The sequence below is a fragment of the Dasypus novemcinctus genome, chromosome 14 (genome assembly GCF_030445035.2).
Source record: "Dasypus novemcinctus isolate mDasNov1 chromosome 14, mDasNov1.1.hap2, whole genome shotgun sequence".
NCBI lineage: Eukaryota > Metazoa > Chordata > Mammalia > Cingulata > Dasypodidae > Dasypus > Dasypus novemcinctus.
The window spans coordinates 17,417,714-17,438,685 of NC_080686.1; the positions used below are offsets into that span (position 1 = coordinate 17,417,714).

The 20,972-nt window shown below is 44.3% G+C and overlaps 1 protein-coding gene across 2 annotated transcripts in view; it reads left to right on the forward strand.

The window, feature by feature from the left end:
• RP1 (RP1 axonemal microtubule associated) overlaps positions 1-20,972 on the forward strand; it is a 391,698-nt gene that overhangs the window by 39,492 nt on the left and 331,234 nt on the right. For both annotated transcript variants that reach the window (XM_058275538.2, XM_058275539.2), the window contains exons 2-3: positions 17,202-17,813; positions 18,830-18,959. In XM_058275538.2, coding sequence (XP_058131521.1) covers positions 17,214-17,813; positions 18,830-18,959 — 730 coding nt within the window. In that variant the 5' untranslated portion in view covers positions 17,202-17,213. The remainder of the gene's footprint in view (positions 1-17,201; positions 17,814-18,829; positions 18,960-20,972) is intronic.

Genomic DNA, 20,972 nt, shown 5'->3' on the forward strand with positions numbered 1-20,972 from the left:
GGAAGGGACTCTTGAGGTAGGTGGCTTGTTCCCAGACTGCTCTGTCACACTAAACTTGTGTTTCCTCTGCAGCCTCATTAGTAGGACTCTTAGCTGGCGGCACATCTGAAGGACTGAAGCAGGATGGGGCTGGCTCAGTCCAAAGGGGCACTCAGGACACTGGCCAGAAGAGAAGGGGAGCAAAGAGCAGGACCAAGCACTGCAGATTGTCCCCCAGACTGGTCCACAGGGTGGCGGTCCCAGAAGGAGGCTGAAGTTCAGAGGGGAAGTAGGTGTCCAGGGGCTCACAGTCAAACCCAGCAGGCACCGAGACGTTCCTGAGCCACCAGGGAGGATGGGGTTGTGGGCAGCAGGCTGGGCTCCGCTTGGTCTGAGCGGGTGGAACTGGAGCTGCGCTTTGGAGGGCCTCAGTGTTGGCACCCCACTGTGCTGGGTCAGGCGGGGACAGACACCATCGTGGGCGTGGTATGGTTTTCCTACCTTAACACGTGTCTTAGTTTGCCAAAGGGCTGTCCAAGCAAAGTTCCAGAAATGGGTTGGCTTTTATAATGGGACATTCATTAGGGTAAAAGCTTCCAGTTCTGAGGCTGTGAAATGTCCAAACCAAGGCACCGCTGGAGATGCGTCCTCGCAAAGTCAGCTACGATGAGCCTGTAGTCCGGTCACATGACGGGGCAAGATGGCAGCCGTGTGTGCCGAGGCCTCTGCCTTCCCCTCGGAACCCATCGCCTCCCGGAACTCAGCACCGAGCAGCCAGGCAGGGGCTTGCCTCTTTCTGGGCCTCCTTTCTCAGTCTCCTGGGGATTCTCTGCCTTTCTGCAGCTGTAGGCAAGCCTGGAGTCCTTTCTGTCTTTAATTTCTCCTTTCTCTCACATGGCAGGATCAAAAATGGTGGCTTCCTTTCTCCTGTGTCTCTCCGTGTCTCTGTTTCTATCAGACCCAGCAAGAGGGTGGAGACAGCCTGAGGCACACCTCACTGACGGAGTCCAATCAAAACGGGTCTCACATCCACAGGAATGGATTAGTTCAAAAACATAATCTTTTTTTTTTTTTGGATTAAATTCTGTCACAGCTAGAAACACACACACACATATTTATCTACCTTTACAGGTGCCCCACTTTTTGTAGGGCCATATCCTTTGCTGGTGTCCTGAGAGGGAGATTTTTGAAAAGTCCTTGAGATAATCAAGATACAGTTCAATTTAGTGCAGCAAAAATAATTTAAACCATGCTTACAACAAAACGGTATCGATGTAGATAACAAAACTCATGTTTTATTTTTACCAGACATAATTAAGACTTCAGTTTCAAGCTTTGATTAAAAGTCCAGACTAGGGAAACGGACTTTGGCCCAGTGGTTAGGGCGTCCGTCTACCATATGGGAGGTCCGCGGTTCAAACCCCGGGCCTCCTTGACCCGTGTGGAGCTGGCCCATGCGCAGTGCTGATGCACGCAAGGAGTGCCGTGCCACGCAAGGGTGTCCCCCGCGTGGGGGAGCCCCACGCGCAAGGAGTGCGCCCGTGTGGAAAGCCGCCCAGCGTGAAAAGAAAGAGCAGCCTGCCCAGGAATGGCACCGCCCACACTTCCCGTGCCGCTGATGACAACAGAAGCGGACAAAGAAACAAGACGCAGCAAATAGACACCAAGAACAGACAACCAGGGGAGGGGGGGAAATTAAATAAATAAATAAATCTTTAAAAAAAAAAAAAAGTCCAGACTATGATTATGTATTGATTCTCCACTTTCATTAGGGTCACTCAGGTGAAAAGAATTGAGAAACATTGACTTTTAAGGCAAATAAAGAGCCCACTAAAGACACTGTAATTATTATGGCAGCTGCTCATTTAGGACACATGTACTGGGAATTTAAAGTAGAATTCAGAAATTTCCATTTTTGAAAGGAATTGAAAGGGGCATGTTTGAGATTTTTTAAAAGATCCTTTAATAGCAAAGGAGAATTCTTGCTAATGGCATTGAGTGGTGAGGATTAGAATAAAACTGCTGTCAGGATACAGTATCCAAATATCTTTCTTTTTTTAAGGAAAATATGTCATCTGTCTAGAACAATTTCAAAGTATTTTTCTCACTTTTAAAAAATAACTCATATCTACCTTAAAATAAAGAATTCCTTCTGCATACTGCATATTTATTCTAGAATGTGTACTTCCTCTAAGCAAGCATTTTAAGCTTGCAAGTTAATCTAATTGCTTGGGTAGAATGAGACCTTCCAGCACCATCTCTTTGTAGTAAATTGGAATCTCCTAGCATCTAAATATCCCTCTGGCTATGTGCAAAGAACCCTCTACGGGAGGTTTATCCAAAATACTCTATCTACTGGCTGCTTCCAAGAACAGCTTTCAACAGAGGGAGAAAAGAATAAATCCATGGTCTATCTGATTACTCTAAGCAGTGAATTCACTTTATTGTTTTAAGATATTTAGGAATTAGAGGATAGCTGTATTTGCTTTCACTAAAATAGTGAGTTTATTCCTTTCTACGGCAACAGAAAATATACTCATTTATAGAATTTAGAACTCCCAGGAAGATTCTCTTTAGATCAGGATATTTAGTCCTGAGAGGTGAATTCCTTGGAGATATCCATCATTTTCATTCTTTCATTCAGCAAATACTTTCTGAATTCTGAGAAAATGATTGTAACATAATAATTTGGTCTGAATTTAAAAAGCAAGTGTTAGAGGAAGCGGATGTGGCTCCAGTGAATGAGCTCCCGCCTACCACAAGGGAGATCCCAGGTTTGGTTCCCGGTGCCTCCTAGAGAGGATGAACAAGACAGTGAGCAACGTGACAGGCTGGTGTGGTTAGCTTACACAACAGGATGACACAACAGGAGACACGTGGAGGAAAGCACAATGACAGACACAACAGAGCAGGGAGTGGGCTGGCTCAAGTGATTGGGCACCTCCCTCCCACATGGGAGGTCCTGACGGGTTCTGTTCCTGGTACCTCCTGAGGGGAAGAAGAGCACGCAACAAACAGACACAGCAAACGCACACAACAAGGGGGTGGGAGAAATAAATAAATAAAATAAAACTTAAAAAAAAAGCAAATGTTAGTCAAACAACAAGAATGATACATTTTAATTGAGGATAGCTTAAGTGATTCTTAGAATAGAAAGAACTCTATTTTAATAACACGATTTCTCCATAAAACAGTAAAAGACAAAGAGATATCTCAGTCTTGTCTTATGAATTCATCAAAATAATTTAGAATTGTAATTTAGAGTATAGGTACTGTTTCACTCGGCCATCCACTGATGGAAATGTGAAAATCCACTGTGATTTTGGAGTTTGCTGCCTTAACCTAGACTGTCTTGTCCATTATAGCCCCTGTCCCTATCACATTTGTAACTCTATCATTTCTAGGGTTCTTTCTTTTCATTATCTGAACAATAATGTTCACCTCTCTCTCAGTTCTTTTTCTCTTAGCAATCCTATGACACAAATTACACCCTCTACTTGAAAGCATTTCACATCTCCCTCTTGTTCTGCTCTCTCTTCCAGACTCCAGCGTTCATTTAAAAATAAGTAATATATGTATTTTTTATTTTTAAAGGAGCTTTAGATTACATAAATGTTACATGGAAAATATAAGAGATTCCCATATATTCCACTCCCTCCCCTTCCCACACTTTGCGCCATTAACAACATCTTTCATTAGTGTGGTACATTTGTTACAATTCATGAACACCTATTGGAAGCATTGCTACTAGCCATGGTCTATAGTTTACATTATGGTTTACATTTTGCACCGCACAATTTTAGAGGTTTTGAGAAGCTATATAATGGCCTGTATCCACCATTGCAACATCACGCAGAACAGTTCCAATGTCCCCCAAATGCCCCATGTTACACCCTTCTTCCCTCTCCCTCCCTCAAAACCTCTGGTGACCACTGTCTTTATATCAATATCATGACTTCTCCCATTACTAGAATAATAATAAGTCTACTTTAGCTCAAAGTCGCATTCCCCTCTTAGGTTTGTTCATTCCTCAGTCTTGAGGATGGTGACATCCAGCTCTGCTGCCACCTGAGAGGAGGCTGGTCCCATGGGCCAGATGGATGGAACGGTCTTGTTTGCAGTTGAAGGTACTCTCTGTTTTTTGGGATGCATGTTGTCCATCTTCATCCTTTTGTTCGTTGTCCTGGGTGACTCTGATAACTGGAGAGTGGGTGTTGGCTGCAACTCTATTGAAATTCAAGGCTCGTCTGGCATATGAACAGCAGGAAGATTTGTCTCTGGGATGTAGATTTAATGGAAATAGTGCTGAGTATAGGTTCAAATAAATGGGATAGAAGAACCACGTGTGGGAAAACAATAAACGAGTCAACTCTGATACATTGGGAAGACGGGTTATCACATATTCCAAGGTAGGGCCCACTGATGGGGTGCTGATTTCCTGGGGTTGTCTGCCCTGCCTAGAGTGTCCAGATGTCTGTAGAGCCTCCAGGAGCACCCCTGTTTGAGGCTTTGTTTACTGTGGCGGTCAGTGAGATCCTCTTGAGATGTGTATAAGTGTAACCTCTGGAATGATTCCCTTTGAAATCTCTTAGCCGTAAAATCTCATTTGCTTTTAATGTTTCCCCCTTCCAGCCTCATCTTAATAACTGCTTCTTGTATGTCAGCACCTGGATATGTGTCTGTGACCTCAAACTAAGTATGAAAAAAAAATGGAATCAATTTACTCAACTTTCTGACAGTATTCTTTTTCTTTTATGTTGTTTGTGTTTACTGATGACGCCACAGTTTTGAGAAACTTGAATGACCCATATAAATGAGGGCATAGCAAGTACTTCCAAAGAGCCAGCTACCGTTACTGTTACTATCATCGGTGATCCTCCTGCTTCATGCTACTTCTGCTAAACTATGTTTTGTGCTGTGTTCTTCACTTACAGTGGATTAGACATCTTCATCTTTCTGAAAGTAGACCTGAACTGATACCAGATTCCATGAATATACAGCATCCACTTATCTACTCCTCCGGCAGTGCTGTAAAAACAATAAAAGCTAAAATGTATTGATTATCTCATTTGTGCCAGGCTCCAGGCTTAATGTCTAAATGGATTCTTTCATAATGTGCATGAAAACACTCCATGGAGTAAACAAATTAATCTAGCTCCTTACCTCCCAAACAGAACAATCTATGATTATGTTCTTCTGGGTCTCCCTCTGAAATTTTTTGGAATAATTTCCTTCCTTCCTATTTCTAGTCCCATGACTCTAAGTCAGTTCCTCTGAACGTGCTCTAGTTGCTTTTGAAGCTGCACCCCAGGCTTCTCTCACCACAGTCTCCTCCCTTTAAATCACCTGCCACTGCAACGTCAGGCAAACGTTCAGCTCTGATTGTGCCAATTCCATGCTCAAAAACCTTCAGTCCATTTCCACACTATAGAATAGAATCAAAGTCTTTTGCCTGGAATTTTCCATCTTCTACTCTGTGGCCTCAATGCACACACAGCCTTCAACAAGCGTTAGATAGAAAATGTTACAGCAAAGTGGTCAAGAGGGTGCACTATTTATTAATTGTGTATCCTGTGGTAAATGACAATTCCTTCCACATTCCTGATTTTTATATGTGGGGAACAGGGATAGTTACCATGCAAACTTCATAGAGCTTTTGCAAGCATTATGAAAGAATCCATTTAATATGAAGTAGGGTCTTGGCAAAAAGTAAGTAATCAACACATTTTAATTTTTATTATTTCTACAGCACTGCTAGAGGAGTAGATAAGTAGATGTATATTCATGGAATCTGGTATCAGTTCAGTTCTATTTTCAGAAAGATGAACGTGGATCTGCTACAGGACTGGGGGTGACTGCTACCTAACGATGAAGTTCCCATGTATTTCTCATCAGCATTATTTCCAGATGAAGGGCAGTGGAGAGCACACTGAAACTTGTCAGGGCCTCCTACCTAACAGCACTGTTGGTAGATGGTTTTCCCTAGCATCGTGCCCCTCAATTTGTCTGACACCTCGGGTCAAATGGGCAATGCCACTTTAACAGAGAGACTGTCTCCAGCATCGTTTTTCTGAGCCACCACGGCTCCCATTCCTGGAAGGTCAGCTCACTGCTGTCTTGCCAATAGACTATTGCAAAACCAAGAGCTGCTTTTTAAATTTGGTTTGATTTTATTCTTTTGCTTGATTTGTCTATTCAAGCCCCTTTAATGAGGGGTGAATGAGGTAGAAGGAAAAATTATCTTCTACCTTCTGTGCAGGTGATGAGCCTATTTGGGTGAAGAGCTGAGCTGGCATTTCACGAGCTCATACATGCTCATGTGTGTTGGCATGATTGCAGCTGACCCTGATGTGTCCATTCATGTGTGCACATACGTGTTCCTTAGCACCCTCGTCACAAAATAAGTTCAGAGTGACACTTAGGGGATTTTACGCACATGCCTTTTTATCCACATTGTTTGCGCATGCATTTGCTATTCTAAAGCTTTCTTTGGTCAGAAAAAGAAATAGCTTGGGATCATTTTTAACTACACATGGATGATTTTGCTTAGTTTAATTACCCCCGAATGGGAATCAAATGCTCATAGGGAAGAAATTCTTAGTCAAACTGGAGGAATTGCTTTCAGATTTTCTGCAAAATATTTTAGATGAAAATAAAGGTCAAGGTTATTGGTGGGAATAAATGGAAAACAGCAGCAGGTGACCACTAAGACTGATGGACACACAGAGCAGCAGCCTTGGAGGTGTGACTAGAGTGCTAGGAGTCTGTTTCCCTCTGTCTTAATACCCTGGCTGCTAAAACAAATACCATACAATGGGTTGGGGAACAACAAGAATTTATTGGCTCCTGGCTTCAGAGGCTAGAAGGCTTGCTTCCTCCTGGGGTTGGTATCTTCTGGCTGGCTGGCCATCTTTGGAGTTCCTTGGCTTTTCCATCATATGGCAGTGAACATGGCGGCATCTTCTTTCTCTTCCAGGCCCCATTGACTTCCAGTTTCTGGTTGCTCCCCATGGCTTCTCTTTCTCTCTCTCCGAACTTCATTCTGTTTATACAGGACTCTAGTAATCTGGATTAAAGCCCAGCCAAATTCAGTGGGGCCACACCTTAACTGAAGTAACATCTGCAAGGGATCCTATTTAGATAATGGGTCCACACCCACCAAAAAGTGCAGACCTAGAGCATGACCAAGAGCCTAGCCAGTCAGGTGGGGTACACGATTCAGTCCACCATGCACTCCCTGCTGAGGCTCCCTCCAGTGTCCCCGGACTCCAAGAACTGTAGGAATCGATGTAACTTGAATTAGCCCTCACTCACTTTTTCTCCAGTCAGTCTCACAGGAGGAAGTCTCTCTTCTCTTCCTTCAGAGATTAACTTTTCTACCTATATTCTTTTTTTAAATTTTGAAAGATTTCAAATTTACAGGACAGTTGCAAAAATAATACCAACCCCATACAAAGAACTCCAATATGCCCCACACCCAGAGACCCAGCTCCACCAAATATCTACTTTTATCTATCTATCTATCTATCTATCTATCTATCTATCTATCTATCTATCCATCCATCTTAGGAACTGGGATCAGGGATCGAAACTGGGACCTCATACATGGGAACAGGTGCTCAACCACTTAAGCTACATCCACTCCCCTACTTGTAGTTTTGATCCCACTTCTGTCTTTCCTGAGTGCTAACTACCCTTTCTTTCTTGTGTACCTGAAATTTCTTTAAACAAGTTCCTTTCCTGCCTACTAATGCTCCCAGATATCTATAAATTGACCCTATTGCCCTCTCTGTGGATTGGCTTCCTTCCTTCCTTTGTAGCCAAGCTTTTGCAAAGAGTAGATGATAATTGAACCCGTCTCCTCATCATTCATGCAGGCTTAGTTGGACACCTCCCACTTTTCTGCTTTTTGACAGGCCATTGGTAACCTTTGCAAAATCCCAGGTCCTTTCCAATGCCTTATTGTCTTTGGTTCTCCTATAGTATTCAGTTTTGTTTTGTTTTTTTAAAGATTTATTTATTTCTCTCCCCTTTCCCCCCGACCCCGGTTGTCTGTTCTCAGTGTCTATTTCCTGCGTCTTCTTTGTCCGTTTCTGTTGTTGTCAGCGGCACCAGAATCTGTGTTTCTTTTTTGTTGTTGTTGCATCATCCTGCTGTGTCAGCTCTCCGTGTGTGCGGCACCATTCCTGGGCAGGCTGCACTTTCTTTTGCGCTGGGTGGCTCTCCTTACGGGGCGCACTCCTTGCGCGTGGGGCTCCCCTACATGGGGGACACACCTGCGTGGCAGGGCACTCCTTGCGCGCATCAGCGCTGCGCATGGGCCACCTCCACACAGGTCAAGGAGGCCCGGGGTTTGAACTGTGGACCTCCCATGTGGTAGATGGATGCCCTAACTACTGGGCCAAGTCCACAGTTTTAATTGCTCCTTCTTTCTAAAGTATATGACTATCATGATACTTTATTACTCTAGTCTCCTTTCTTTCCCTTTGACTTTCCCTATCTTAACTCTTCCTCTTGGCTAAATGTGAACCACATTTAAGAATTTCCACTCATCCTTCTTTTCATCTATCTATCTATCTATATATATATATGAGGTACTAGGGCTTGAACCCAGGTCTTGTACATGGGAAGCAGGTGCTCAACGACTGAGCTACATCTGCTCCCCAATGAGAGTTTTTTTTTTTGTTGTTGTTGTTTGTTTGTTTGTTTTTAGGGGGCACTGGGGATTGAACCTGGGACCTCATACATGGGAAGCAGGCACTCAACCACTTGAGCAACAACTGTTCCCTTCGTCCTTATTTAATCTGGACCCATCATCCTTTGATGTTCCAATGGTCAAAGGAACTTTGATACTGCTGAACAGAAGTGAGATTTGAGGCTCCTTGGGGTCTCCACTGCCTCTGTGGGGTTGACCACATTACTGCTCTGTGGGAGAAGTCCAGACTCCCCACGTGGCATCTGCTTGGGTGCAGGGTCTCCTTACTGCTGAATGAGGATGGAGGACCTGGCTCCCCACTTGGCCTTCACTCACATCGCCACCGTGTAGGGGAAGGAGAGGCACCTCATTACAGCAGGTGTGGGGAGAAGTCGAGGCTCCTCACGCAGCCTTTGCAAAATATTGCCTCTCTGTTCCGATTCACAGCACTTTCTCCTCCCCTCACTCTTACAGTCAGAGAGCAGAGAAGTATTTGGAAAGGAACACTGCACCCACCTGCCTCCCTGCCTCTTTTCCTGTTCCTGGGGATGAATTTCTCTGTAGTCCTTTCTTAGACCTACGCATCCATTTGTGCATTAGATCCCATCCACTCTTATCCACTCAAGGACATTGCTCCAGAAATTCTCCCCTCTGTTACCTCCATCATCAAATTTTCCATTTGACTGGTAAATTCTTTTCAGCCTATAAATACAGTGTAATATATTTGATAGTAAAGAGGAAAAACCCCACAAATACCCAAAATTATCATCCCATTTCTTTCTTCCATTTATAGCAAAAAAGTTATCTAAATACAGTGGCCCCAAACCCTCTCCTTTCAGTGTTCTCTTGCTCCTATCCCAGTGAGGCTTTTTACCAAAGTAGCTTTTATCAGGGTTGCCAATAAAGTCCATACTGTTCAGTCCATGCTTAGTTCTCAGTACACTTCTTACTTGACATGTAAGTACCATTTGTCCCAACTCATCACCACTTCATTTTTTAAACACTTACTTTACTTGGGGTGGTAGGTTGAATTATGTGCCCCAACAAAGGTGTGTTCTTAATCTGAATCTGCATTCCTATGTGTTTGAGCCTTTCTATGACATTAATTAAGGTGTATGGAATCAGCTGAATTGGGCAGGACCTTAATTCACATTACTGGAGTCCTTTATAAGGAGAAGAAATTCAGATGTAGATGGTCGCAGAAGGCCACAGGGAGAGGGTGGAACTCAACAGAGACTGGAAGAGACGCAGGGAAAGAGAGAAGGCCATGGGATGGAGGCAGAGGAACAAGCCAACAGCCCCGGATTGCAGAAAGCCAGCGTCAGTCTTTGGGGAGAAAGCATTGTCTTGCTCGTGACTTGATGCTGGGCTTTCAGCCTTCAAAAGCATGAGACAGTCAATTCCCACTGTTTAGCCGACCAGTGTGTGGCATTTGTCATAGCAGCCTGGTAGACTATGACAGCTGGCTTTGGGAAACCACTCTTCTGATGTACCATTTCCTCACCGATTCCTTGGTTGGTTCCTAGCCATTTACATGTCCATTATACTTGGGATTTGTGGCAGTCTGAGTTTATTTTGTGAATCCCCAAATGAGAAGGATTATGTTTGTAAACTAATCTCTTCCTCTGGGTGTGGAACAGTTTGATTAAATTCAGCGATGGGCCTCTGATTAAGTTTACGTGATAAAATTGGTTTAGGGGGAGTGGGTGTGGCTCGAGCAGTGGGTACCTGCCTCCCACACGGGAGGTGCGGGACTCGGTTCCCAGCGCCTCCTAAAGAAGACGAGCAGAACAGTGAGCTGACGCAGCAAGCTGAACTGACAGGCTGGTGCAATGAGATGCCACAACGAGGAGACTCAACCAGAGACATAACAAGCGGGGAATGGATGTGGCTCAAATGATTCGGTGCCTCCCTCCTACAAGGGAGGTCCTGCATTTGGTTGCTGGTGCCTCCTAAAAGAAGACGAGCAGACACAGAGCACATAACAGACACAGTGAGCAGAGAGTGAACGCAAACAATGCGGGGGGCGGGGGGAGGGAATCAATCAATCAATCTTTAAAAAACAATTTAGGGCTTTTGATTCCACCACACCAGTAAGGCATGACTCAGGTTGAGTCCCTGCCTGCTTGGGGACTAATATAAATGAACAAGAAGACACATAAAGAGGGGAGAACTTTGTCATTTTTATCCTGCCATGTGACAGAAAGGAGAAGACTCAAACAGTGAGCTCCTGGGGAAGAGATGAACCATTCACCTAAAAGCTTACAGCTGACCTTGGGAAGAGAGCCAAGACTGATACAGGAAGCCCTGAGAGACAGGCCCTAACCAGGAAAAAGAGGACTGGAAGCCCTGAGAGAAAGGAGAGAGATCAGGCAGAGATCAGAGACCATCTAGTTTCAACTCGGGACAGCTGACTTTGGTGAGAAAGCAGCCTTGAGTTGGATTATTTAGGGACTTTTAACTGTAAGCTTCTACCCCAAATAAATACCCTCTATAAAAGCCAATAGATTTCTGGTACTTCGCATCACACCCCCTTGGCTGATTAATGCAGGACTGCTCTGGGTTCCGATCTTAAACCAATTCTTTTCTCTATCTACACTTACTTCTTGGACATTCACATCCAGACTCATCTAGTCTTTAAATGCCAGCAGTATGTCAGTGAATCTTAAAGGTATAGCTGCAGCTTGAACTCCTTCCTTAAACTCCAGACTTACGTATGTCTATTTGACTGACTCCTTGGTATTTCCACTTGGATGTCTAATATGTTTTCATTGCCATCCTCTACCCTCCACACCACTATGTCTTCTCCATCTGAATAATTAGCAGCTCGATTCTTCCTGTTGCTCTGGTCAAAACTCTTTGTGAGAAGGAATAATTCTTTTGCTGTCAAACCTGAGAGCCAATCCATATTCAAGCCACTGCCAATCCACCCAGCAAATGCAATCAGCACTCCAATCAAAACATCCAGAATTCCCACCCCCTCCACCGCAGTCAGCGGCCAGGCTTGGATTATCACAGTCCTCTCCTAATTGGTCTGCCTGGGTCAGCTCTTGTGTTTTTAAAGTCAGATTTTTAACACAATAGCTATAACCGCTCAAGCGATTCTTTGAAAGGTAAGTCAGAGCACATGTCTCCTCTTCTCAAAGCCCTCCTTTGCGTTTCTCATCTCACCACGTTAAAGCTGAACTCCTTACCAAAGTCTACACAGCCCTACAGAATTGGGTGGCCTGCTGTTGTTTCTGTCACGCTGTTGCCATCCTGGCCACCTTATGATGCTCAAATACGCAAATACCTCACTCGTGCTCTTGACCAGGACCTTCGCGCTCTCTCCTCAGGGAATGCTCTTCTCTCAGACGTCTTTTCCCCTCACTTTGTGGTTGTCTTCTCACATTCTTAATGAGGTCTCTCCCGGCCTCCACCACTACCTACCCCTGACTTGGCTTCATTTTTCTCTAAAGCATTGAGCAGTCCCTCCCTCCCTTCCTTTCTGTTTTATTCTTTATCAGGTGGCTTATTACAAAGTCAGTATTTATAAGGCAGAGTGTGCAATTTCATGATCTTTTTCCTTTTGGGATCCCTCTGGAGACAGCCCCCGCGAACACGCTGCCGTGAACTGCTCCTTGCTCTTTCTTCTCCAGAGGACCCTTTGCTTTGTTTTTGTTGTCAGGCCTGAGAGGGAAGCCTGTTGGGAAGCCTGATTAGGTAGAGCAGCTTCAAATCCGATTAGACCACGGGCAGTCATTAGAGAGAACAGGTGCTGTCTGGGGAGTTCATACGTCACAAGGCCCTGACGTATATTCCATCCCCACTATGACCAAGCAAAGCAGGGGAATAGTGCTGTGGATGCAGAAGAATAAAACTATTTTGCTCCATCGTGGGGTGCCTCCCCGCTCCATCGTGGGGTGCCTCCCCTACTTACGTTATGCTGAGTAGCCAAATTGTTTCCACTTACAGCCATTTTTACTAGTACAGCCACTCCATTACAGCCAGCTTTAATTACACTGATGTGGTATCAAACAGGGGGCTTAAATAAGAAAAAAAGTTAAGGCCTTTTTCTTTTTTTAAATAACTACCATGAGCAAATATTGGCTCAGAATTAGTTATCAAAGAATGATAAAATGTCAAACGATCTCATTTTTAGCAGCACAATAATAACTTTTTCCCTTTAACATAAATAAGGATTTGAGGTTGTCTGGGAAAGAAATGCTTGTGAATTGGAAAAGTATTTTTTTCTAGAGAATGACACTAGGCAAGCAAGATAACAAAGGAAACTCTAATTAGGAGGATTTCTGAACTGCAGAGAATGCTACAAACTGGGTTAGTTCTGGCTGTGGTTCCCAAAAGGTGAATTCTGTCTGGTGATTAGCATCACCTTGGATTAAATTAATTGGCTGTAGTCAATCCCTGGATGGATGTGCTAAGAATAAATCCAAAGACTTCAGTTTCTTTGCAAGAAATGAGCAGGTTGCACATCCAGTGACATTTATGTGAATTTTTCAAACAACTTAAGACATCTTTTTCTTTTCTTTATAAGTGAAGCTGCAAGTTCTGGTAAGTACAGAAATCTTTAAAATCTTCACTTTGAAAATAATTTATGTTAAACTAGTAGTAGCTTATTTTTCATTTATATCTTGATTACATATTTGTGTTCTACTACTATCATTAGTAAAAGAATACATATTGCTAATAAAAAGAATTGCCAAATATAACAACTTCACTGTGTGCTGATATTGAAGTATGGGAGAATAACTTCATTATCAGGAAATAAAGCAAATCTAGTTGTTTCAAATATGAGTAAAGCTTTTTTTCTGATTATAAAAGCACTATATATTCATAGAAATCTGTACAGTACCTTGAAGTAGAAGGAAGCTGCTTGAAATTCAACAAAGACATGACTAATACCATTAATAACTGGTGTATTTCTTTCCTGAACCCTCCATCCCCACCCCCTAGAGTTATGAAAATTTGTGAAATGAACTAATCTTTTTTTGCAATATCAAATCTCCAAATTGCCCTAAGGAACAATATTCCAAATTTATTAATTTTATTTTGTACACTTCTTCATTCCTTCTAAATTGCCTGAATCCCTGCTACATGGTAGAGAATTAAATTTAAAATGTAACTGGTGGAATGATGCATGCATCGTGTAGATCTGTCATCTGTTTTGTCAAGTGAGTGGTGGAGAGAAGGGCCAGCATGTTTGGAAGAAGCACCCATCTAGATCCCAGCAGCACTGGCTTACATATATTGCTGATTGAGTCCAACCCACAGATAAGCATAGCCGTAGCTGAACAGTTAGAGGATTATGAACCAAAGGTTGTTTAAAAAAAAGTCTGCACAACTTAAAAAAAAGTATTCATGATAGCTCCATGGTCTAACCTGAGACCATGAGGAGAGACTCTGCATAGAACCGGGGGAGATATTGGTAGCAAGCTGTTGAATCATTATGAGCAGATTTTAACATGGTTGGGGTAGGGGCAGCGGTTTTGTTCACCAGTTCCGGTGCTACCCTGGGAAAGTCAGCTTGAGGGAAGTGGAGGGCCTTCAGACCTACAGAGTCTTCTCGTCACTTCTTTCCTTCCTCCACTTCTCCCTTGGCAGGAACCGCTGGGAGAAGAATTAAACCATTGTAGGCTGTTTAGTTTCTTCCCTGGATAGCCCCTAGGTAAATTACTTCTTATTCCAATTTCAGAGGGCATAAAAAAATCTGTATTATTTAAAATGCCTATAAAGAAACATTTACTAAGTTCCATCCAAATTAATCTTAAAAACTGATTAGGAAAGTGCACGGTTAAGACAGCATAACTAAAAGTCATGGAAGATGGGGAGCTCTGTTCTATAAAAGGGGATACTCTAATGCACCAGCTGGCAGTCCTTCTTTTAGGACAGTATCGCAATGGTTTTTTTGCTTGTGGCATCCTGGCTCTGGAAAGTCTTGAAACCACCGTCTCCTCCCACCCCTGCTCTCCACCCATCAGCATGGGATAGACAGACATCCCTCCTTCGTATTCTCCTGGCAGCTGGACTCTTCCTCAGCTGGGCTTTGAACTGCTCTGCCTCTCCCATGGACTCTGTAGGAGATCTTTACATCAGGGCAAAGTCTGCCCCTCTTCCTCCGGGAGCAATTGGACTTGCACTCTCTTCCCCATGATGGCGTGTGGACTGCACAGAGATCCTTTACTCCAGGGTCATACCGAATCTTCACCATAGCCTGTGTTAGGCACACAAGGCCCACCTTCCCCCTGGCTCTCACACCTCACCTGCAAGTGCACAGAACGTCAGCCTGAAACCGCCCCCTGCAGCATCTGGGAGTTCCCAGAGAGCCCCTCATGTGCAATGAGGATTATCTGGACCGCGGGTTTTTGCTGCAGTTTCCTCTTGAATGCATCTGGCCACCACCCCACTGCAGGTTTCTCTGGAAATTCTGTTCCAGCCTGGGCGGCTGGCATCTACCCTGGGTCCTTCTGCCTCCACCCTTCTCCTGCCTGGCTCCGATCAGCTGGGAGGCAGTGGGATGGGGCAGCGGAGGCCAGCTCTTCCCTCCCGTGTCTGTATCCTCCATGTTTTTCCTTCTGGTCCAGCACAAAATCCCCTTTCTCTTTCTCTCTCTCTCTCTCACACACACACACAAACACACACAAATCCCTCAGCACATCCCTGCACACAAATGTGTTCCAACGTGGTCACCAAGTCAACAACTCTCCAAATAGTGAATAATGGAAAGCCAGCGACAGTAAAAAGCCTGATGATGCACTTACATATAGTTAAATATCGTTTTCCAAAACCAGGTGAAAAATGTGTCTCGCACGCTACTCAGGTAAAACATTTTCAAACGTATATGTAAACCAACTTAAAAAGTAACTGGACTAAACACCGAAGGAAGGAACTCATCCTTCTCGCAGCTGGAGGGCGCGGAGATTAAGCTGCATGCCCAAGGTCAGACCACAGTGTATCAGAGGAGGATGAGAAGAGGCTGCAGTTTTGCTGACTCCCTTGCAAAGCTGGGATTCCCCAGCTCTGGAGGCGCTTGCCTGCTGCAGCTGCCTTTACTGTCTTAAGTATATAATTACTCTGAACCACTGGGGGAGCAAGAAGGGGAAACACATCTAATTTCTAGGCTGATCTTTAAATACATTTCCCTAAGTGACAGATAAATAAGATTTGCAAATCACAATAGAGACAAATGAAGAATCTGAGACAACAGCTTGCAAACATTTAAGTAAATTCTTCGGGCCTGATTTACAGCTGATTTATATGCCTGTTTCATCTCTATAATGCTGATTACATTTATTTAGTGTGTTCGATTTATCTTCAGAGCTGCAGGGTATTCTTACTCTTGTCAAAAGACACCAATAATTAAATTGATTTAAAAAGGAGAATATAGCCGCAAAATGTTACAAATAAAAAGCTAACCCACAACCAGATAAACCCTTCTGCCAGCTGCTCACTTATCAAATAACAGACTCTGGCTTCATTGAGAAGTGGAAGAAAACCCCAGCTCTTTGCAGAAAAGGTCTCCTCTTGAATTTCTTCCTGAAGCTTTAGTTTTAGAACCACTAGTGGGAGCATTACCAAGGCTGCACTATTTTTAGCAGCTCATTGCAAAGCTGTCATTCTCTCAAAAAACATTTGTTTAGTGCAGGGTTTCGCAAAGTATGATAAATGGTGTTTCAAGTGATTTGCATTTTCTACACGTCTGTCGTGGAAGCATTTTACCCTGACTTCTGGATCTATGTGATGCATTCCTCCTAGAATTTAATGCCAGGGGAAAAATGTTCTTCAAGATGAATTCATTTGGTCCCATTTAACAGACAATTCGAACTTAACAACTTTTCCTCTTTTCCCCCTTTTTCTTGACTACCAGATGCCCAAAACTAAGTTGAACAATTGTAAAACTCTTTTACTTTTCCCACTGGGAGGTTTCTAATGTGCAACTCTTTTCTTAATTTTTAATCGCGAGGGAAAATTCCTCAATTTAAAAAATTTGCAAAGCATAGCAATGTATATTAAAAAAATCTGCAAATATTACCCAGATCCCTGTCTCCCAGAGATAACCACCCTTAACATGGGGACGTATATACTGCAGACGTTTTCCCACTTGTATTATAAATAGGTACACATATCAATCAAAGGTACAATGTTTCATAAACTGCCTTTTTTCACTCATTGCCACGACCATCTTTCTATGTCACTAAATATAGATTATCAAGATGCGTTTAATGGTTGCATAGATCTCCATTACATAAGTGACTATATCATGATTTATTTAATTTGGCCCTTGTTCGTGAATTGAGGTTGTTCTCATTTTTAAATGATTCCTATCCTTATTTAACTGTACACTTGATGTCTTTTTTAGTAAGCCCCTTAAAAAGATTTTTAAAAGTTGGCAGGAATGATTGAACGGATGAACGAAATCCCAGGAAAATCCTGGGTGTCTCCAACTGTAATCGGCATTCATGAACTCGCATGACAATGTATTCTCCCTAGCGGGTTAGCCTAAAGGTGAACGATTTTCTTCCCTCTGCAGGTCTCAGCCCCAATGGGCGAAACCCCGGCCACCAGCTTTTCCACGATCCGCCCGGTGCGTCCCGAAGGCCCCCTGCGCCATGTGAGCGTCCCTCGCCCGGTGGTGGCCAAACGGGTCAGCTTCTACAAGAGCGGGGACCCGCAGTTCGCCGGGGTCCGCGTGGTCGTCAACCCGCGATCCTTCAAGACCTTGGACGCGCTGCTGGATAACTTGTCCGGGAAGGTGCCCCTGCCCTTCGGGGTGCGCAACATCAGCACCCCGCGCGGCGGGCAGCGCATCACGCGCCTGGAGCAGCTGCAGGACGGCCAGGCCTACCTGTGCTCGCACGGCCGCCGCGTGCAGCCCGTGGACCTGCGGCGCGCGCGCCGGCGCCCGCGGCCCTGGCAGAGCCCCCGCGCCGCCCCCGCGCCCGCGCCGCGCCGCCCCGCGGCCCCCGCGCGCGGCCCCGCCGCCCCGCGCCGCCTCGTGGTCTTCCGGAACGGCGACCCCCGCACGGGGCGCGCGGTCGCGCTGAGCCCGGCGGGGACGCGGAGCTTCGAGGCCCTCCTGCGGCACCTCAGCGACGTCCTGCGGTGCCCGGTGGCCAAGCTGTACGCGACCGACGGCAGGAAGGTGCGCGCTCCCGGGGCGCCCGTCGCGCCGGCGGCCTCGCCCCTGCGCCCTCGCGGGGTGGGGTGGGGGGTTCTGGCGCCTCGGTGGTCTCGCCTTTCCGTCCTCGTAGGAGGGGTGTCGCCCCGCTGTCCTCGTGGGGTCGGAGGCCTGCCCTCCCCCGGCGTCTCTTCTCTGGCCTCACTGGAGGGTGGGGGGCTCTCAGCCCGAGGGCCTCGCCCCCCCCCCCAAGCTTAGTGGGGGCGGGGTCGACTGTCACCCCGTGGCCTCTCTGCTTAGGCCTTTGGGGAGGGTACTCGCCCGATGGCCTTGTCCCTCCATCCTGGGTGGGGGCTCCGGGCTCCCCAGTGGCCTAGCCCCCCGCTTGTGTTGGGGGGTGGTCTGTCCCGCACGGGTCTGTCCCTCCACCCTGAGCCCATAGACGGGGTCTCTCTTCTCTGTCCAAACCTGTCAGGAGCATGGAGCGCGAGGGGCGCTTTGTTGTCCCACACTCCCTCTCCTTCTCTGCCTTCCGTGAACTCCGAGTGAATAATGCGAATCAGGCTTCGGTTCCGAATCCGAATTCCACGGGATTCCCCGAGAAGAGAGGCCAAGCGTGTTTTTGGCTTAGAGAAGCATTTAACTGGATCCTGTTGAGGAGCTGGGGGGCTTCCCCCGCAGGGAGAGCGCGTCCCTAACATCTCCCCTCCCCGCCGCGCCTCGACCCCAGGCCCTTCCTCCGCTGTCTCCTGGAGTTCCTTTGGCTGCAGGGGGGGGGGGGGTCTCTGGTGGGGAAGGCAGAGGCAGGACCCCACAACGTAGAAGGTTTCTGTAGTTAGGAAGGGATGACGTTCTGTCTCCCCGTGTCTGCGCAGCGAGAACCTTGGCATATTCAGTTATTTCGTGTCCTCCTTGGGTGCCTAACAAGTGCTTGTTGATTCGGTCCTTGAGGTTGTTGAATTGATTCAATCAAAAGGTAGAATTACCACATGGAAAGAACAAAACGTCCAGGCGAAGACCTGAACTCTTGTGTCTTCCAGATTCCCAGCCTCCAGGCAGTGATCCTGAGCTCCGGAGCGGTGGTGGCTGCAGGAAGGGAGCCTTTTAAACCAGGAAATTATGACTTCCAAAAGTACCTGCTTCCGGCTGGATTGCCAGGGAGCTCTCATGGTGCGTATCGCAGAGGAAATGCTAGGTCAGAAAGCAGAAAGAGTAAGTCACTGAAATGTATCGCCCTTATTTTAGCGCTGAGAGTTTTTACTTCAGCAACAAAATTCCACGCTTAAATGACCGATCTCCTTCACTACGGAAGAAAAAACATGAGATTAAAAACATTCTAAAGTGAAATTGGTTCTGTTTACAGTTGGAAAGAGTCAGATTATCTAAAGATTTTGTTTTAGACTTTTTCAAATCAGTGATATATCTGCTTAAACTGATGGGGTATACTTTTTTTTTTTTTTGCATATACTGCCAATATTTCTTGCTTCAGAGAGGAGTTCTGTGGAATCCATGTAAGTGACATCTCTGGTAAAGGCAGAGTTGTCTCTAAATTGTAGCATGGGGCACTCATAGCCGAGCTCAGCAGATTAGCTGAGAGACTGTACTTTTTCAAAGCTTCTAACTCCAACTATGCCCTAGTTTCTGCAATTATTCCGGTAAAAATCATAGATTCTCCAGATCCATTTTTTATGTATTAAAAAAAAAATAGGTTCATGAAACCAGTTCACACTGTTTAACAATAATTGGGTTGATAATTCCTTAGGAATTTCTGCAGGTTGTGGGAGGAAGAGAGACTCTTGACAAACAGACTGTAAATTCCGTTTGTAGCCATGGCGAATCTCATTATTCATCATGTTCAATATTTCCAGTGAAATTTTAACTCTCTGATAAAGTACTGATTGCCACCTATATTTAATTTTAACTTTCATTCTATTTAACTATGGGCTCATATACATTTAAATAGTATCGGTTTTTCTATTGCGAAAGTAGGTGAAACTATTCAGTTATTTATTACTGTCACTTAATTCATAGATATATTCAGTAGATAAGTATTAGTGCTCTTCCTGTGTAGAATAATTTGTAGCACAAATATATGTGAGGCATATGTTAATGCTGTTTGGCCTCGGTCCTTTTACTAAAATGGTTTTATTATTTTGGGTCTAATTTAGGTTGCTGTGTTGGATTTTTGATGGCTTCAGGGGCTCGGAGGGCTCTGTTGAGTTTTACTTCAAAAAATTAAGAATGAGACATTTTCATTCGCAGTTTTGGTAAAAGTATATCCAAAACAAGAAAAAATAAGTCTAGGCTTATACTCTGAAACATTAAAAGTGTTTTTCTGATGGCAAATATTTGCAAATCTATACAAACTACTAATATAAGTAGATGTTCAAGCCTGGGTATAGCTCTATTTCTTTTTGTGTCCTACATCATATCAACAGCACTGATTATGTAAAGTGAAATGTTAAATTAATAATTACTACTTCATTGTTTATAATTACTTGATCTAGCCTTTTAAACAAATTCTAAACATGTTTCAGCTTTCATTTAGCTATAGATGTCTCCCTTGAATGTGCACAGGTAGAAAAGCGAACACCGCCATTAATTGTTACTTAGCTTGTTTGAAGAGGTAAGCAGCTCTTGTTTGGACTGCAATTTCAGGATATGTAAATAAAATAGAACAAACAAAACAAAAGAAAACCCCACAAAAACCTTAACTTTGATGGATTTCTTAGGGATCTACTTTATATATTCCTTACTAAAATTACCTTATTAAATCTTTTAGAATTAAATTTTTGTGAGTATCCTCATTGAAGCAGGTTTGTAAGGTCCCGTTTCAAGAGAAGATTATGGCACTTTACCAGATATTACTATAGGTTTTCTCAAATAACCAATAAATACATATAGATAAGAAACATATCAATAATATTTTATCATGAAATTCAGAAAATATTGTATTTTTCATACTAATTTTTTTTTCTTCTTTCTTTGCTGCCTCTTTCATTGGATATTTATAACTTCTCTACTTTGCACATTATATTTTGATGTGGGGCATCTTTTACTCTTAAAATCTTGAAAGTGAGCACACACATACCTTCAAGTTCAAGGCCCCAGATTTATTCTGTTTCTTCTGACAAAATGCATAATAGTGATTGCTGCTCAGACTACTCTCTTGCTCCTGAAAAT